The following is an 18,357-nucleotide window of genomic DNA, read 5'->3' as shown; positions in this document are numbered from 1 at the left end:
AAATCTTTTTTTTCAAATACATTGATTGAAAAAAGGACTGAGTACCTTTACATATTTATTCCGATTATTAGGCAAATTATTGGGATATCTGGCTTTTAGAGAAAAAAAAGGGAGAAGGTAGGTGTACTTAACTGATTGTAGAAGAAAATGACTGCAATGTAGTAGAGTCAATAAAAATTTAACAATCTCTCTATTCCTTCTCACCAAAGAAAACCCTTCAGTGAGACCTATTCCATTAGAGAAGGTGCAACCACAGCCCAAGACGTAACCAAGAGCAAGGAAAAGTTGCTTCCTTCCTCCTGCCAGGAAAGAGGCTTGACTTGGTCAGTCGATAAAAAGCTATTGAGAAAAAGGCTGAAAGGAGGCCATCCACAGTCCCAAAGGAGCAGAGATGCCAAGGAGAACGAGAACCAAGAAAAGGTGCTGGCTTTGGCTAAGAGATCACTGATGGGGCAGCTGGGTAGCTCACTGGATAGAGAGCCAGGCCTGTAGACAGGAGGTTCTGGGTTCAAATGTGACTCAGACACTTCCCAGCTCTGTGATCCTGGACAAGTTGCTAACCCCCATGGCCTAGTCCTTACTGCCTTGGAACCTCTATTTAGTATCAATTGCAAGCCAGAAAGTTGGGGTTTTAAAAAGGGCCAGAAAGATCACTGGTAACTTTGGAGAGAGCAGTTCAAAGGCCCGAAGAGGGTGGGAGCCCAGAGAGGAAGAGAAGTCTGCATGGAGGCCGGGAGAGTCGGGGGCCATCAGTGCGTGAGGAGGAAGAACCAAGGGCGGCTTCTGGAGGATGAGAGAGACGCGGGCGGTGTCGGAGCCCACCCAGAGGGCGCTCTGTTGGAGGAGACGGGCAGCCAGGACGGCCTGCATAAGCCCGGGGCCTGGCTTGGCAGAGACCTCTGGGGTGAGGAGGGAGGCCCCCACAAAAGGCCTCCACGTTACTAGCACCACACAATGCCGGGGAAACTTGAAGAGAGATGAGGAACGTTGGGAAAAGCTGCTGGAGAGCGGTCAGAAGGCCTGGCCGGCAGGGAAGCTTGCCTGAGATTGGATGACCCATGGAGGGACTCGGCCTGCTGGAGGAGGGCCCCAAAGCCGAGGCTCGGCCAGGCACGTGGAGCTGGGCCTCAAGAGAAGGGAGAAGGTCGGGGTGAGGAAAAGATGAAGAGCAGCGAGTCCAGGGAACCAAGGTGTGGAGGGGCCGGAGGCAGAGGGAGGGGGACAGCCCACAGAAGGGGCAGAGAAGGGAGGAGGCTGGAGGAGGCCGAGGGAAGCGGACAGAGCATTTAGGGCACGTCATAGGTCAAAGTCCCGCGGTGAGAAGGCACGAGTTAGGAGAGGACAAATACTGGGGGTCGGTGTTCAAGGCCCCTGGGCAACTGCTCCCAGGACTGTGATTGTTGGAATGGGGGGTGTTTGGCCCAAAAGAAGAGGCACTAAGTGCCCATGGGGGGGGCTAGAAGCAGTCGTGGGGAGCAGAGGGGACCCCAGCCTCCCTCACCAAGACCAGGGGGCTGTGGGGAACGGGTCAGAGGACAGGCAGTCCTGAAAGGGCAGCTGAGGAGGCTGTGCCAGGGGGCCACCCCAGTACCAGACAGTGGTGAAGCGAAGGCAGAGAGAGGTGGAAGTGCTGAGAGGGAGAAGGGAAGGAGGACGTGGAGCTCTGGGGAAAGCCTCCGCCTTTGGCAGCGATTGCCAAAAGACTGAAGGAATGGGAGAAGAAAAGACGAAAGATGAAGGCGAGTCTGCAGCGTGGAGCAGGCGTTCCTGGGAGCCCCAGTGAAGGGGAGATACGTGAGTTGAGGAGAGGAATAAGGAATCAAGTGGTGGCAAATGGGGTGCTGGGGTTGGAGAATGACCCAAGTGGGTTCAGAATTCCTGGGATGTAGCAGGATCAGGAGTGACTGTGCCCGTCATTAAGGGGGCAGTATCTCCCTGATTCCCCAAAGAGCCTGAGATCAGAAGGAGACATGGAAGGCCCTGCTTCCCCTCTCTAGGGGACAGGAGACAGCAGTGAGGGAGGGACATCCCTCTTCCAACGACTCTTTCACCAAAGGTCGGGCACAGCAAGAAAGGAAAACAGGCTGTGCTGTGCTCATGCCCTTCTTGTGGGCAGCTGCGGCTCAGGGGACTCAGCAAGAGGCACAAGTCCCCCGACCGTGTCCTGGCCCAGACACTTCACTCTTCCTCTTCCCACAAGAAAAGCCAATTCCAAAAGATAGGGAAAATCTTGGTGTCCACATGAGAGAAAAGGCACAGAGCAAAAGAAGAGACCCTAATTAAGTTTGACTCTCAAATAGAAGGGGATTCTAAACTTTAAAAGCCCCCTCCTCCAGTGCAAAGGAAAGGTCTTCAATCTGATTTAATCCACAATATATGGAAGACCTAGAACTCAGCTTTTGAGGCCTTCACAACAAAAAAATGAGTCAACAAATAAAAGGAATTTTATGATATTAGGAATAACTAATAAACAAATTCATTAGAAAATAAATCAAAAACATCTAGAACTGGGGCAGCTGGGTAGCTCAGTGGATTGAGAGTCAGTCCTAGAGACGGGAGGTCCTAGGTTCAAACCCGGCCTCAGCCACTTCCCAGCTGTGTGACCCTGGGCAAGTCACTTGACCCCCATTGCCCACCCTTACCAATCTTCCATCTATAAGACAATACACCGAAGTACAAGGGTTTAAAAAACAAACAAAAAAAAAACCATCTAGAACTAAAACCTCAAAGAAAAACAAATGGCTTGCCCAGAAGCACAATAAACTTTCTTAGAAGAAATGATGGAAGAGTTTTTAAAAGGATTTAAAATGACCTCATATAAGAAATAAGAGCGAAGGAGAAGAAACTTGGAAAAAGAATCAAAGCTTAACACAAGAGACAAAAATCTCACCCAGGTCACACACTCCCTAATGATTAGAATGTAACGACTCCAAAAAGCAACAAAAATTATTCAAACAAAAGATTAAGAAAATTTAAAAACCAAAACTTATAAGATCTCTGATCAAAAATAACTGACCTGAAAGAGATGGAGGATGAAATCTCTAGCCAACAAAAGAACCTAGTTGACATATTTCAAGAAATCATTAAAGAAAATTAATCAGACATATTAGAATAAGAGGGCAATTTAAAAGTAAAAAGAATCTAGTGCTTCTGGATATAAGAAAAATATTAGATACATCCAGAAAGGAGGAACGCGAGTATCAAGAAACTATAGCTATAAAAATTTACATTATAAACCAAGAAGAGCAAAGAAAAAAATATCTTTCCAACCTATGGATAGGTAGAGTAAGTAAAAGAGAGGGTAACACAACATAAAATGGCCACTTTTGATTATATAAAATGTAAAAGCTTTTGCATGGAAAAAATAAAGATTAAAAGGGAAACAATTAATTGAGGGGAAATTTTCTTTATAGCAAATTTCTCAGAAAAAGTTTTGCTTCTTGGTTATACTCAGTAATGCAATGATCTGGAACAGTCCTGAAAGACTTATGCCAGGGAATGCTATCTAACTCCAGAGAAAGAATGTTGGAGTTGGATGGATGTGGATCAAAGCACACTATCTTTCACAAGAGTATATTTACAGTTTTATCTTGAGGTTCTGGTTTTGTATGAGTGTGCTCTTACAATATCGACCAATATGGTAGTATGTTTTGAATAATAATAAAAAGAAAAAGTTTTCATGTCCAAGATATACAGAATATTCCTAAAGTCCTAGTGCAGTTTTAAACTGGCTGCAAATAACTATGAAAAAATGTAAGAAGATATTGAAATAACTCTTCTATATAGCCATCTCTGAGAAGACATCTGTCATCCGTTGACTCTAATTTGAATAAAATGTCATAATCTATCAGCCTTTCTTTTTTACAGAAGATGTCAATATAAAATCCAGCTCACACTGCTCAGTCATTGCTTCTAAGTATACTAACATTGTTGATCATCTAGAAAATAATTTATTCTGGTGGTTAATAAACTTTCCGGTACATACAGTTTGAAATCAAGGAAATGAAAAGTATATCAAGTGCTACTATCAGTAATTATTGAAGACATTTATGTATTTTATAAACTAGGAAGTGATTCTTCTTATATTAGGTATCCACTGACATGAATCAACTGCAATTATAAAAGTACAAATTTTTCAAAATGGAAGAAATTACCAACAAATATAATTTTCAACTCCGACTATAAATTACTACTCTAATTTGCTAAATCAATTCATCTGTTGATGCTATTGCTATACCTCCTTACTTTTGGAGTTTAAGCCTATACCATGTTTCCCACAGCCCAGAAACAGAGCAATGTTAAAGATAAGTATTTCTGAGTAAATACTTCTATCATTTTTTCAAGCTCCTCTATCATTTTTTAAGTGCCAGGCATCCACAAAATATAGGATATAAACATAGTTCAAATGCAAGTTAAAGGCACATTTTAAAATGTACATAAATTTTTATTCTATTATCAGTAATTCTGGAGAATCAATACAATTAAATCCCTACATCAACATGGCTAAAGGAGAAGTTGCCATATTCCTACTAAGTCTACCAAGACTATACTAGTCAATAATATAAAAATGTCATCTTTTTCCTTCTATTAGGATAGAAAGATTTGCATTTCATTATGTATTGCTATTTAAAATATATAAGCAAACAGTCTTTAAAATGGCTAAATGTTCATATTTTAGTTATTTCAGGTTCTCAATTTCCTCATCTATACATTAAAGGGCTTAAATTAAATAATATCCAAGGAACTTAAACCCTCATTTTTGTCTGTTTGTTTTTTAAGTTCAGTAGGGAAATAATCGAAACCTACTCAACAGTTAAAGGCATTAAACCATTAAGAAAATATTTTACAGTTTACTATATCAAATTATATAGTCTAACCTACACACAATCTAAGTGCAGCTAAAGAAAATGTAAAAGATCATAAAGAAATTCCTGCCACTACAGAGAGATGCAAATATTTAAGAGATTCTTTTGACTCCTCAGCAAGGTACAGAGGAAGAGAAGGTTTTAGGACTTGAGCAGACTGAAGAAGTGAAGAATCTCAATCCCTTTTTCCTATACCCTCTCTTGTCTAAGTGTGGCATACTAGAAAGAGGGCTGGATTGAGAATAAGACCTGTGTTCAAATCTGTACTCTCACTTTTCCCAACTATATGACAGAACAACTCATTTAGTCTCTCAGTTTATCAACCAGATAACAATGATTACAATTTTATTTATACCTCCCAGGGATTTTACAAAGAAAGATATTTTTTTTAAACCCTTAACTTCTGTGTATTGGCTCCTAGGTGGAAGAGTAGTAAGGGTGGGCAATGGGGGTCAAGTGACTTGTCCAGGGTCACACAGCTGGGAAGTGTCTGAGGCCAGATTTGAACCTAGGACCTCCTGTCTCTAGGCCTAATTCTCAATCCACTGAGCTACCCAGCTGCCCCACAAAGAAAGATCTTAATAAATCACTATGTACAAATAAATATTCTTATAACTTGATTATTATGTTATTATAAACTTGATCTTTGTTAACAGTCAATGTTTTTATCTCATTAAATTTCCCCCAACTATCCTTCTGGGTAATTGCCTTTGTTCTTCATTACATTTGACACATTGATAAATTTTATGAGAATATTTTTCTTTTCTACAGTTAAATTAAAGTGCAATACAGTTAGCTTTCAATTTCCTGCAAATAAATTATCAAGGTAATTCAAGGCTGTCTGCCCCAAATGTCACCCAGGAAGGTTAACATTAGAAAGTCAAACTGGGAAAGAACTGGGATCAAAATACAAGACAATGTTAATGTCTAAGTATATGCTTTTCTATGTATCTTTCACTCTCTAAGAATCAAACACAAATATGAGATATGGTACTAACCATCACTTTTTCATTCCTCTAACTTTTCCATGATTTCTTATAAAGTGTTTCCCAATTAAAATCCTGTCTTTTACAAAAAAACTTTCCCAGCTCTCCTTAATTCCAGTGCCCTCCCTGTCATTTCCTAATGATCCTCTATATAACTTGTTTTGTATGAGTGTCTGTGAATTGTCTTCCCAAATGAACTGTAAGCTGCGTGAGGGAAGGGGCTGTCTTTTGGCCCCTTTTTGATTCCTTAGTGCTTGATCTATGCTTAGTGCTTTACGAATGATTGATTGGTTCAATAATTAACTATATTTTGAAATAAATTAAAAGTCAAACTTTTTAAGTTTTCTCTGGGTAAAGAAAACAAATTCCATATTAGGAAATCCACAAGATATTTTAAGCCTATTTCTTACATCTCAGAGCTCTGAAAATGGCTACTGCATCTAAGAGCCATTTGATTTTCATATACATATCACTTGACTAACGGTACCTTTGGTATTATGGCCACATGATGTAGCAGACCCAAATTAACAATTAAAAAGTATTTCTAGGCTTCAATACAAGTAATATAAAGGATCTTTTCCCCTTCTCCCCTACCTGTTCTCCCCAGCTCCTCCAAACCAAGCCTTTCTTTGGTTAATGTATATTGATATACTATGTCTTATACCTCTATGACACAGCTAATTTAAAAAGTCACTTTGAGTCTAAAATCCATAAGGCTAAAAATGATGAAGACAAAAACTAGTCTATCTTGGAAAGTCTACAAAAAGACAGAAATACTAAAACACTGTAGATGAAGCTTCAAATTGCTCTAACCATCTGGAAAACAATTTAGAACTATGTGATAAATCACCAAACTTCTTATACCCTTTAACCCCATTATATTATTCCTGTACTTAAACCCCAAAGAAGTCAAAATAAAGGACACACACTAAAATATTTGTAGTAGCATTTTGTTTGCAGGAGCAAAAAAACTTTGAACAAAGTAGTGCCCATCAGTTGAAGAATGGCTTAAACAAACTGTGGAATACAGATACAACAAAATACTATTACATCATTAGAAACAACAAATGTGAAGAATTCAGAGAAACATGCGAAGTGAGATAAACAGAACCACAAGAACAAAAATATACAAAAAAAATTATGAAACTCTAAATGAAATAAATACACCACTACAAAGAATTCAAACCCAGATCATAAGAATCAATCTTGGTCATAGAAAAGGGGAGCCAAAACACAGTTCTTTCTTCTTAGTATGGCAAGACATTACAAGAACAGAATGATGTGTACAACTGACTCAGTTCTATTACTTAGATTCACTTAACTCTCTTCTGTTATGTATGAGGGTCAAAGGGTAGAGGTAACCTATTGGGAAATGGTTGTTGTGAAAAACAAAAGGCATCAACAATAAGTTGTAACGTAAATAAATATGTCCAGTTCCAAATCACTACCTTCACCACTATCCCAAAGGAAGAACTACCTGGCATCTCTGGTCACAACAAAAGCTTATACTATTTAATCAAAATTAAAACTTTTTACATATTATCATATGCAATATGTTTCAGTAAGATGCAGTAATAAGCCAACAGAGTGCAAAAGGACAGTACCTAATTTTGACTTCATTGCCTTCACATTGTCAAGTTCTTGTTCCAGTTCCATTGTATTGTACTCCACTGATGAAGATGACCCTGTCCAAAGAAATTACATTTTAGGAAAAAATAAAATAAAATAAACAACCCTACAAGACAGGTTGTATTTATATCCAATAAGAATCAATTTTTTTTAAATTTAAAGGCCAGCTAGGTGACTCAGTAGATAGAGAGCCAAGCCTAGAGAGAGGAGATCTTGTGTTCAAATATGGCTCCAGACACATTAGCTGTATGACGCTGGGCAAGTCACTTAACCACAACTGCACAGTCCTTACTACTCTTCTGCCTTGGAACTAATACTTAATATCAATTATAAGGCAGAAGGTAAATGTTTAAAAAAACATTTAAAATGTAGATAGTTTTACCCATGTTTGAGTTTCAAAATCAATACAAATTTTCTTATTAAATTATTCATAGAAAAATATATTTCCTTTAGTCCTCCAAAGTAACTTCTACTCATTATTCTTATTGAATCTCTATGTGCCCAGGAAAATGTCATCTCTCTAGCAGAGCCTATTTCATACTTTTTTTAAATCCCTTATTTTTATACTAAGAACATAAGAACTATATAATGTTCCAAAAACACATGTAACTAATTAATGAATAATGATTATTTAACTCAGTGTTGTTCATCATCTACTAAGCAAGATTTTATATGTAATAAAGAATTAAAACAGTATCCTAGTATACATAAATGAACTCTTTCCTAATTGAAAATTATATTACTATAGAACTGGATATTTTATCTTAATGAAAATATATTAATATACTTTATTCCAATACCTGGAACTTCCATATATTTAGAGTATAACATATTATTAATGTGAAGACTAAAACATGCAATCTAAAATGAACTGAAGATAAGTTATGATCTGTATTATTTTAGTAATAAAGATTTTTTCTTGCATCCTAGTTATCTTAAAACTTCATGGTAACTCCTTACTAAGGGAAGAAGCATGCCTGGTACAAGGGAAAGAGTACTAAAGCAGTAGTTAAAGGAAGTGGGCTTACATTCTAGCTCTGCCCTTTATTATGTTTGGAGGTCTGGTTGTGCTTTGGTGTAAGAGCTTGCCAAGTCCTTTTCAGGCACTCATCCACCTTTGGTGTCTACCTGTCCCTCACCCCTCACCTACGGCTCCAAGAAGCTGTGACAGGCACAACAGCGACCCCAGGAAAACCATCTCCACAGACAGACTAAACTAGATTGAGAGGAACTAAGGGCCACAAACCCATCAATGAGTTAGAGGGATGCTTGCCCCAAGCATGGGAAAGGTGGTGGCAGAAGAAGGCACTGTAGAGCTATTCATGCTTGGGCACATACTGAAGATGCCAAGGCCATCCCCTGCATTCTGGGCCCTTCCTAGTCATCCTGACTTTTGTCTTCCCACTAGACAATGGGATCTGGAAGAGACAGTGAGACTGACAACTCTGTGCAACTCTGCCTCAATTACGCCCAGACGTTGCCGAGTGATGTCACTGATCCTCTTCAAAAATGAAGGATGAACAATTATGGACTTCAGGCAGGTCATTTCATTTTCTTAGGCCTCAGTTTCTTTATCTATAAAATGAATGTGTTCAATTGCATAACCTCTAAGGTGCTCCCCAGTTCCAAGCCTACCTCTACAAATGAGATTAACTAGAAAAACCAAATATCCTACCATGAGGAAGTTTCTATGACTGAAATTCAAATATAGATTTCATTCCCTATTTTTTTATGGAAAGAGTCTCCATATATAATAACAAAGATTAAGAAAATCCTATAGAGCATATATGGCTTTTGAAAGGAATTTCCTTCAGTCTTATGAATGAATAAAAATACATTTATTTGGAATATATATTGCTATCAAAAAATAAATGTGAAAACATGCAAATAACTTTCACATTTGATGCTGAAGCATATATGATTGGAAGGCTAAAATCACTTCTTTTCAAGGATAGAATTTAGAAGAGATTATTTTTGAAACATTAATTTTGTTGGGTATACATTGCCACCTCAAAATAGGCACTTTATAAATAAAATTAACATAAAAATTTCATCTAACATATTTTTATCTTTTCAAGCAAATTGCATTTTTATAAAACAGCCAGTTTTTTACAGCATAATATACAACACTAAAAGCAATAGTTATCCTTTGAGTATAGAGTATTAATTAGCTTCCTTTAGAAGAAAAATGAATTCATTTGGCAGAAATTCGACACAAAATGGATACAAACAAATAAGGAAAATGGCAAAATGCATATAAAGAGATGAGGCAAACTAGATTTAAGCATCATATCATAAATGCATTATTTCAAAATACACCTAAAAAGTTCAATGTCAGCATTGTCTAGCCAATAAGTCAAAATGGTAGACAAAACCTGTTTGGACTAGTCATGAAAAATTAGAAGGGATTCTCCAAGAAAACCACAAAGCAGCTCATTTAAGGTCAATTTAACGGTATTATTCTGTTTTTCTTCCAGCCCCGACATAAGATTTCACTACCTCAAAGGAAACTGTAAGAGTATCTATTTGCATTCCCCCTAGGTGATTGGCAGTTCAACACCAATTAGTTCAAAATTACACTGTTACTAGCGTGCAATAAAAACAACACCTTTCATCTTTCCTACACAGGTAAGAATACCTTCAGAGCCAATAACTTTGATCAAGTAAGTATTTTTGATCCTGCCCCACCCGTCTCTTTGGATTCAGGAAAACTAATAGCTAACAGCAACTTTTCCCAGCTTTATTCTTCAGCTGAAAGTCTGATGTGGGTATTGAAAATATTTCTGTTTCCAAGATATTATAATTTCTCAAAGTCCAATACTTCTTCAATAACACAAGTGTCCTCAACTGATGGTATTCAGTCATCATATTGTCTAAAAGTAAAATAACTTTTTCTTTTACACCATGACTTCCTATTGTGCATTAGTTAATATTAAAAAAGAGGAATCAGTTGAATAATTTAACATAAACAATGCTATCCTAAATAAAGGAAAACCAGGGAGAAATATGTAAGCAATTTGTTAAAACAATTTTAAATAACCAAATAAGGATTTCTTAACCTTTAATGTTTCATAGACCCTTTTGTTAGTTTTGGTAAAACTGGTGAACTCCTAGAAATAAGGGTTTTAAATAATTAAAGGAAATACTCATTTTTAACTAAAGGTTAGGGAAATAAGATGTGATTTTTTTTCCATCCAATATTGTGGAACCCCTGAAATCTATACAGACCACCATCCCCACCTTGACTTTGGAAATCCAAAGAGGACAAGTTAAGACCCCATGAATTAGAGCCTCCAAACAAGGAGCAGGCCCTTTAAAACAGAAAAGATCCTCTTCACATAACAAGTTTATTGAGGTTTTTAGGGGAGAAAGAAACAATTCTAGAACAGAAAATTCGTTATTAAAATACATGCATACTGGGGCAGCTGGGTAGCTCAGTGGATTGAGAGCCAGACCTAGAGACCGGAGGTCCTATGTTCAAATCTGGCTTCAGACACTTCCTAGCTGTGTGACACTGGGCAAGTCACTTAACCTCCATTGCCTAGACCTTACCACTCTTCTGCCTTGAAACCAATATACAGTATTAATTCCAAGACAGAAGGTAAGGGTTTTTAAAAAAATACATGCATATGTGCTATAACGAAGATATTTTTTAGAACTAGTTTTTATAAGAAATTATTGTTGATTAGGCAAGCTCTGATAGGTATAAAAAATGGAAACCTATAAGCTTCCTGGAGGCAAGAATTTTCACTTTTTGTCTTTATATCTCTACCATCTAACAAGAATCTTGCACAAAATAACTGATTAATAAATATTTGTTGATGTTATATAATATATCTGTTATACCAAATTCTGACTAAGATCTTCAGTAAGGAAGAAATTCAGGAAATGTCTTCTCTTATTTTAACATTTATTTAAGTAATACTTTCTATCTAGTTTAAAGGTGACAACACATACAAGAGTTCAGAGACCCTGGGTTATCAGATGCTAAATGCAATTCAAAATACTCTGTGAAATGCAAGTAAATTTCAATTGCTAATGATTTTAATCAAGACAGGAAGCATTAAACATCAGCAGTTTTGAAATGCATCCATAAAGAGAAACACAGTTCATGAATCTGTTTTAATGTTCTTTTCTACTTAAGACATTAGCTGGTACTAGGTCTTTGGCACATATACAGACATATGTGTATACATATACATATGACATTTATCATTCATAATTGCATATGCTACTACTGAAACTATTATCTGTACTTCCAGTTTCCTTAAAGGAATCAGCAAGTAAACATGTATGCAATTTGCATCTGATTAAGTCAGCCAACAAGCATTTATTATTAAACACTAGGGGCCAGAACACTCTTAACTGCAGGGGGCACAAAGGCAAAAAACAATCCTACCCCTCAATGAGCTCCCATTCAAATGTGGGAGATGACACTGAAACAACTAGGTGCAGACGAGACATAGAAAGAGATGGTGGAAGGTAACCTCAAAGGGGAAAGGCACGAGGAGCTTGAAGACCAGGAAAGGCCTTAAGCAAAAGACAGATCTGAGATGAGTCCTGAAGGAAGCCAGGCAAACTAGAAGGCAGAGAAGTGAGGGGAGAAAGCATTCTAGGGATGAGAGGCAGTCAGTGTAAAGGCACAGAGATGGAAGATAAAAGCAAATAGGACACTGAACCTGTATCAAAGAGTGTATTGATTGAGCAACCTTTAAGAAGACTAGATTAACAAATATAGTTTCTTAAATTTAGACTCTAATGCCATCTGGAACTCTTCTGTAACCTTCATGGATTATATGTGCTTCCTCAAAAAAAATCAATATTATTTCCCTGACACAGTAGTGTGATCTACTGCTATCCAATTAAATAAACATCTATTAAATGCCTACAGTGTGCAAAGACACCAGGAGAAAAAAAGACTCCCCACCAAAAAAAAAAAGTCCCCAATCTCAAGGAGCTCATATTATAGATTTCAAATCCGGCCTCAAGACACTTACTAATGTAAGGGCCAGAATGTAAGGGGTAAAAATATTAAAGGGTTGGACTAAATTTATAAGAGTGTGGTCGCCAGGAATTATTACTCGATTCCAAATGACTTTTTATGGTAGTTTATTTACAAAAAGATAAAAGAGTAAAAGTAAGAAAATCAGAGAGAATAGATATTTACTCTGGTCTGATCTGACCTAGGCAGGGCTTAAGAGGCCCCAGAAAAGGGGGTCTAGAGGTAAATTAAACAAGGGTTTTAACCAGGAGGCCTCCTCCAAGAAGAGGGGCCTCTCTGGAGGCTAGTACCTCTAGAACAAGCCAGGGAAAGGAGTCAGCCTTTTTCACTCACCCATGTGTAGTTCTAAAGGAAAATAGAAAAGCAGTTTGAGGTGCTCAGCCAAAGCTCCTCCAGGGTCAAGTTGAAGGTGAAAGACCTCCTCACAAGAAGTTTTTGCCACTTTTAAAGACCATTCTTTTTGTCACTTCTTGTGCCTTCCTTCCACTTTTATGTGGACCAGTCACAGCTGAAGCTTTGCTTAAGACTGCCCAGGGGCAGTTAGTCTATTCTGATTCTTCACCCACTATTGCACATGTGGGTCACAGACTTCCCCCACTTAAGGATAAGTGGGGTGTATATGCTTCTGGTGATTAAATCTAAAAATGGGCAGGGTAATCCCATCTTCACATTAGCTGTGGGACCTTAGGCAAGTCATTTAACTCTTTGCCTCAGTTTCCTCATCTGTAGAATGAGTTGGAGAAGAAAATGGCAAACCATTCCAGTATCTTTGCCAAGAAAACCCTTAATGGGGTCATAAAGAATTGGACACAACTGAAAAATAACTGAACAACAGTGCAACATTTATATAAGTGAATATAAAGTAATATAGATAGTACAGAGCAGCCATGGCCAGAAAATTCAAGAAAAGCCTCCTATAGGAATTGGCTCCTGAACTAAGTCTTGAAGTATTTTAGGGATTCTGAGAGTGGAAGTAAGAAGAGAATTCATGTCAGGTATGCAAGATAGCCCATACAAAGACAGAGAAGTCAGATACAGCATATAGAGGCCATAAAACAGAAGGAACAACCTAGGCGAGAGAGGCTATATGAGTAAAGAATGGATGTAAGAGAAGTGGAGAAAGTGGAACTGACAAGATATGGCAACAGACAAGAGATGAGGGATAGAGGAGGGCAGGGGAAAGAATAAAGAGCATTTGGGACAGAAATAGAGAAATAGGAAAATGAAGGTTTGTAGAGAAAGAGAAAAATTCTGTTCTTGGATATTATGAATTTGGCATGGTCATGGTATATCCAAGTTGAGATTTAGGACTATATAGCCCAGAGAAATGAGGGGGGAAAGTACAGTTTGGGGAAACATTGCATAGCAGTGATATGGAATATATGGGAATGGCTGGGGTGATTGAAAGGATAAGAATAAAAGGAGGTAAAAAGAGGACTCAGGAGAGAGTGCTAGGGTGCAGTCATATATAGAGAATACAACATAAGTGATTCTGCTAACAAGCTTGAAATGGAAGAATTCAGATACACAGGAAGAGAATAACTCTAGGAGCTCACATTTTAATGAGGGAGCCAACATGTAAATACCCAGGAGAAGGCATTAACAGCCAGGAGACAAAGAAAAAGTCCTCCTACAACAGGTGAGTTTTAAGCCAAGGAAACTTGAGGTAGAAGTGAGGAAGAGAAATATTCCTGGAATGGGGGTCAAAGACATTAAGACAGGAAACAAACAAGATAAGAAGAGCGTAAGTAGGTGACTAAAGTTAGGACAGTATGTATAGGAAAGCAGAAAAGTTAAGTATAAAAAGTTGGGAGGGGCCAGACTATAAAGAGCTTGAATGCCCAATGGAGGACTTTACATCTGATTCTTGTGCATTAGGCAGCTGAGTGAAGTAGATTAAAGTGGGGAAAGACATAGGCAGAGAGACAAGTTAGAAATCTTTTGCAATAGTCCGAGTAAGGAGTAGAGAGAGTCTGAGCAAGGGTATTGGTGTAAGGGAGTATGTTGTTAAGGTAGACAGGACAAAATTTGGCAATGGACTGGGGGACTTGAGTGAGGAGTAAGAGAACAACATGAGAGTTGTAAACTTGGATGACTAGGATGATGGTAACACCCTCAACTGTAACAGAGAAGTTTAGAAAAGGGGAAAGTTAAAGGAGAAAGGTAGTTAATACATTCTATTTGGGAACTTCAGAATTTGAGGCACTTTATGAGATACCAAGTACAAGGCATTCAAAAAACAGTTGGTGCTGTGAGATTGTAGTTCAAGAGAGAGGCTAGGCTAGATACATTCATCTGGGAATCATCTGTATGGAGCTAACAATTGAACCCCTAATTGCTGAGGGGGTGACCAAGTAAGACAGTGTAGTGGGAAAAGACAGAGTCATCAGGCATTCCCATGATTAGTAGGCATGATATGGATAAAGACAAAAGAGGCTAAAAAGAACCTCTTTTGAAAGAGAGATGAGGAAAATTAGGAGAAAGAAGTATCAGAAAAAGTTAAAGAGAATATCCAGAAAGAAAAAGTGGTCATTAATGTTAACTGCTGCAAGAGGTCAAGCATGATGAGAACTGAAGAAAGGTAAGCACATCCTATATCCCCACTTGGGACTTCTTTTTATTACCCATATTAGTTATTATTTTGCATATCCATTTCTTGTCTCCCCAATTAGAGATCAAGTAAGCTCTCTGAAAGCAAAACTTACAGTCTTCAGCCTTTCTGTATCCTCTTCAGGATTAGCACCATGCCTTCAAGAGCACGATTATACTCATATGTAGCTGAAAGGGAGCTGGGTGTTGAATAGGTCAAGGAACTGGGAGGTTTGGATATTTAGAGAGGCATCAATATGTACGCTGAAGTCCCACTCAGGAATCTGGGTGGAAAGAAAGACTGTAACTCAAGCACCTAATTCACAAAGTAAGGAAGAATATAAGGCTCTGGATTGGATGATAAATTTGGAAAGTGTAACTATCAGAGTAGGAATGATTGCTGAGACAGTAACAAGAAAGTCTAGAAGTATCAATAGGGAACAAGATGTATTCCAATGCCCCTACAAAAACAGTGAGCTGGGAAAGGGAGAAGAACAAGAAAAAGTATAGCCAGTCCTGGAAAACATCAAAAGTAAGTAAAGTCACCTAAAAGGAGCCAAGTCCAAAAGGGCATTGTAGAAAAAAGAGCTAGATCTAGATTGGGATGGGGAACCTGAGAGAGTAAAGGGAGGGGTGGGGAGCAATGAAGTGGATGGAAGAGGGGGAAACAGAGTTGTGACCTTGAAGAAAGCAATTTGTCTACTAGTAATGACAGAAAACATATTTCCAGGGGCAGTTAACGGCTAGAAGTAATAAAGGGAGGCAGTGGGTACAGACAGTTCTTTTTAAGGAGTTTGTTAATGGGAAGAGAGATGAAGATTAGTAATATGAAAGGATGGTAAGGACAGAGGATAGAAATGTTTTTTTCTTAAGAAAGGAGAATCCTTAAGGATGAGAACGATCTGGGTATGACTGAAGGCATCAGAAAAAAGAGCCAGCATAAAAAGAAGAGATTAAAAATTAGAGAAAAAAGATGATTAAAGGAGAAAGCTGCTATGGGACAAAAGGAGATAAGGTTCAAAGGCACAATTTTAGGGTTTGGCATTGGTAAGGAGAAGAAAGGCCAAGTTCATCTTCTGAGCCTGGCACAGAGGATAAGATGAAAGATGGTCTTGAGGGGGACTGAAGTGACAACTAGGAGCAAGACATGTTTATTGCTCCTCCTCACCCAGTGTGTAAGAGGCCATAAGACATGGTACACATCTATTACTACAGAGTCAATAACATAAATGTTCGAATGACAGCTTTGTCATATTTAATAAGTTAATAACAATGAAAAGATCTCCCATGAGTTGTGAACTGATCCAACCATTCTGGATGGCAATTTGGAATTATGCCCAAAGAGCACTAAATGACTGCCAGCCCTTTGATCCAGCCATACCACTACTGGGTTTGTACCCCAAAGAGATCATAGATAAACAGATTTGTACAAAAATATTTATACCCGCACTTTTTGTGGTGGCAAAAAACTGGAAAATGAGGGCATGCCCTTCAAGTGGGGAATGGCTGAACAAATTGTGGTACATGCTAGTGATGGAATGCTATTGTGCTCAAAGGAATAATGAACTGTAGGAATTCCATGTGAACTGGAAAGACCTCCAGGAATTGACGCAGAGTGAAAGGAGCAGAGCCAGAACAACATTGTACACAGAGACTGATACACTGTGGTAAAATAGAATGTAATGGACTTCTGTACTGGCAGTAATGCAATGACCCAGGAAAACTCTGAGGGATTTATGGAAAAGAACACTACCCACATTCAAAGGAAGAAGTACAGGAGTGGAAACACAGAAGAAAAACAACTGCTTGAACACTTGGGTTGATGCAGACATGATTGGAGATGTAGACCTGAAAGGACCACACCAATGCAACTATCAATAATATGAAAATAAGTCTTGATTGATAACACATGTTAAATGCGCATCAGCTATGGGGGAGGGCGTGAAGGGGAAAGTAAAAATACAAATCATATAACCATGGAAATTTTTTCTAAAAAAATAAAACATTGAAAAAAAAAAGAAAAGATCTCCCATGGTTTTTAGTCTCAAACATCATGCTTAAAAGTGTCAGACAAAATGGTGAAATCTCACATGTATCATCAGATATGCCAACAACCACCTGCAGTAGTGAAATAGGTACTATCATATCAAAATCTAGCAAATATGGTATGGTACGTGTCAAAAAAATGCTACTTTACCAACCACCACATTTTTTAAGCAAAGATAAATAAGAATTAAGAGCATGTCTATGGATTCCTTATAATTTAACATTTTTATAATTAATATCCTAATAAAGCTTAAGAAATATTCACCCCTCCTATACATTTCAAAAATAAAACTATCTACAGAATTAACAGACATTAACCAAAGAGGTGACCCTATAGTTATCAGACTTGGTAAGATGAAGCCATGACTAGACTATACTGAGTAAAGATATACCTTTTTCAAAAGAAATAAGAAAAAGGAAAGGGAATGAGGTTACATTAGGGTTTACTTAGAAAGTATACTCATGAGGAAACACAGGAACCAGAGAGAAGTACAATGGGTAGATGAAGATCAATGAGAGAAAAACAGAGGTGACTTCGTAGTTGGCAGTGTATTACAGATTACTTGGCCAGAAAGGGGAAATTGATGAGGAATTTAGGAAACACATCAGAGGCCTGGCACAGAGTCAGTGAGGGGAGACTTCAACTCTCAAGACCCATTGGAACTCTCTCTACCAAAAGTAACTAATAAGCCAGTAACTAATAATTCCTTGATTTGCATTAGTGATAATTTTATCCTTCAAAAAATGAAAGAACTGACAAGAGGAAATTCTATTCTAAATCTGATTTTTACTAACAGGGAAGAAAATAGTTTGCTGGGTTAGAAATAATGGAAACAATTACTCCTTCCTATAGCTTGTCAAAAAGAAGAAATTTGGGTAGTCTGACAAGCACCTTAGATTTTGAGGAAATGAATTTCAAATGGTTCAAAGGAAAGATGTAAACTAAAACATCACAAGGGAAGACAGTTCAAGAGAAGTAGCAGATACTAAAGAATGAAATTCTGAAGAAAAAGAGAAAACAATTAAAATGAAGAGGAAAAATGAGATTTTCCTGAAGATACCGATGTGGATGCACAGAAAACTCACAAACCAACTTAGATTTCAGAATAAATATCCAGAAGAGGGAGGTATGGCTGGATAAAAAAGGACTACTTTATTTGGCACAGCCCTGTAAGAATATTGTCAGGAATGAGAAAGCTGTAAGTGATAAAGTGATATGGGGAGGAAAAAGACTCAACAG

At 38.0% G+C, this 18,357-nt stretch overlaps 1 protein-coding gene across 2 annotated transcripts in view; it reads right to left on the bottom strand.

Moving 5' to 3' along the window:
• The window catches only part of LMBR1 (limb development membrane protein 1), a 162,741-nt gene that overhangs the window by 21,716 nt on the left and 122,668 nt on the right, over positions 1-18,357 (bottom strand). For both annotated transcript variants that reach the window (XM_044679823.1, XM_044679824.1), the window contains exon 10: positions 7,456-7,536. In XM_044679823.1, the coding sequence (XP_044535758.1) occupies positions 7,456-7,536 (81 nt within the window). The remainder of the gene's footprint in view (positions 1-7,455; positions 7,537-18,357) is intronic.

Source organism: Gracilinanus agilis, chromosome 5 (assembly GCF_016433145.1).
Source record: "Gracilinanus agilis isolate LMUSP501 chromosome 5, AgileGrace, whole genome shotgun sequence".
NCBI classification, from domain to species: Eukaryota; Metazoa; Chordata; class Mammalia; order Didelphimorphia; family Didelphidae; genus Gracilinanus; species Gracilinanus agilis.
The sequence above is the reverse complement of the archived record's forward strand: the minus strand, read 5'-3'. Positions and strand labels throughout refer to the sequence as shown.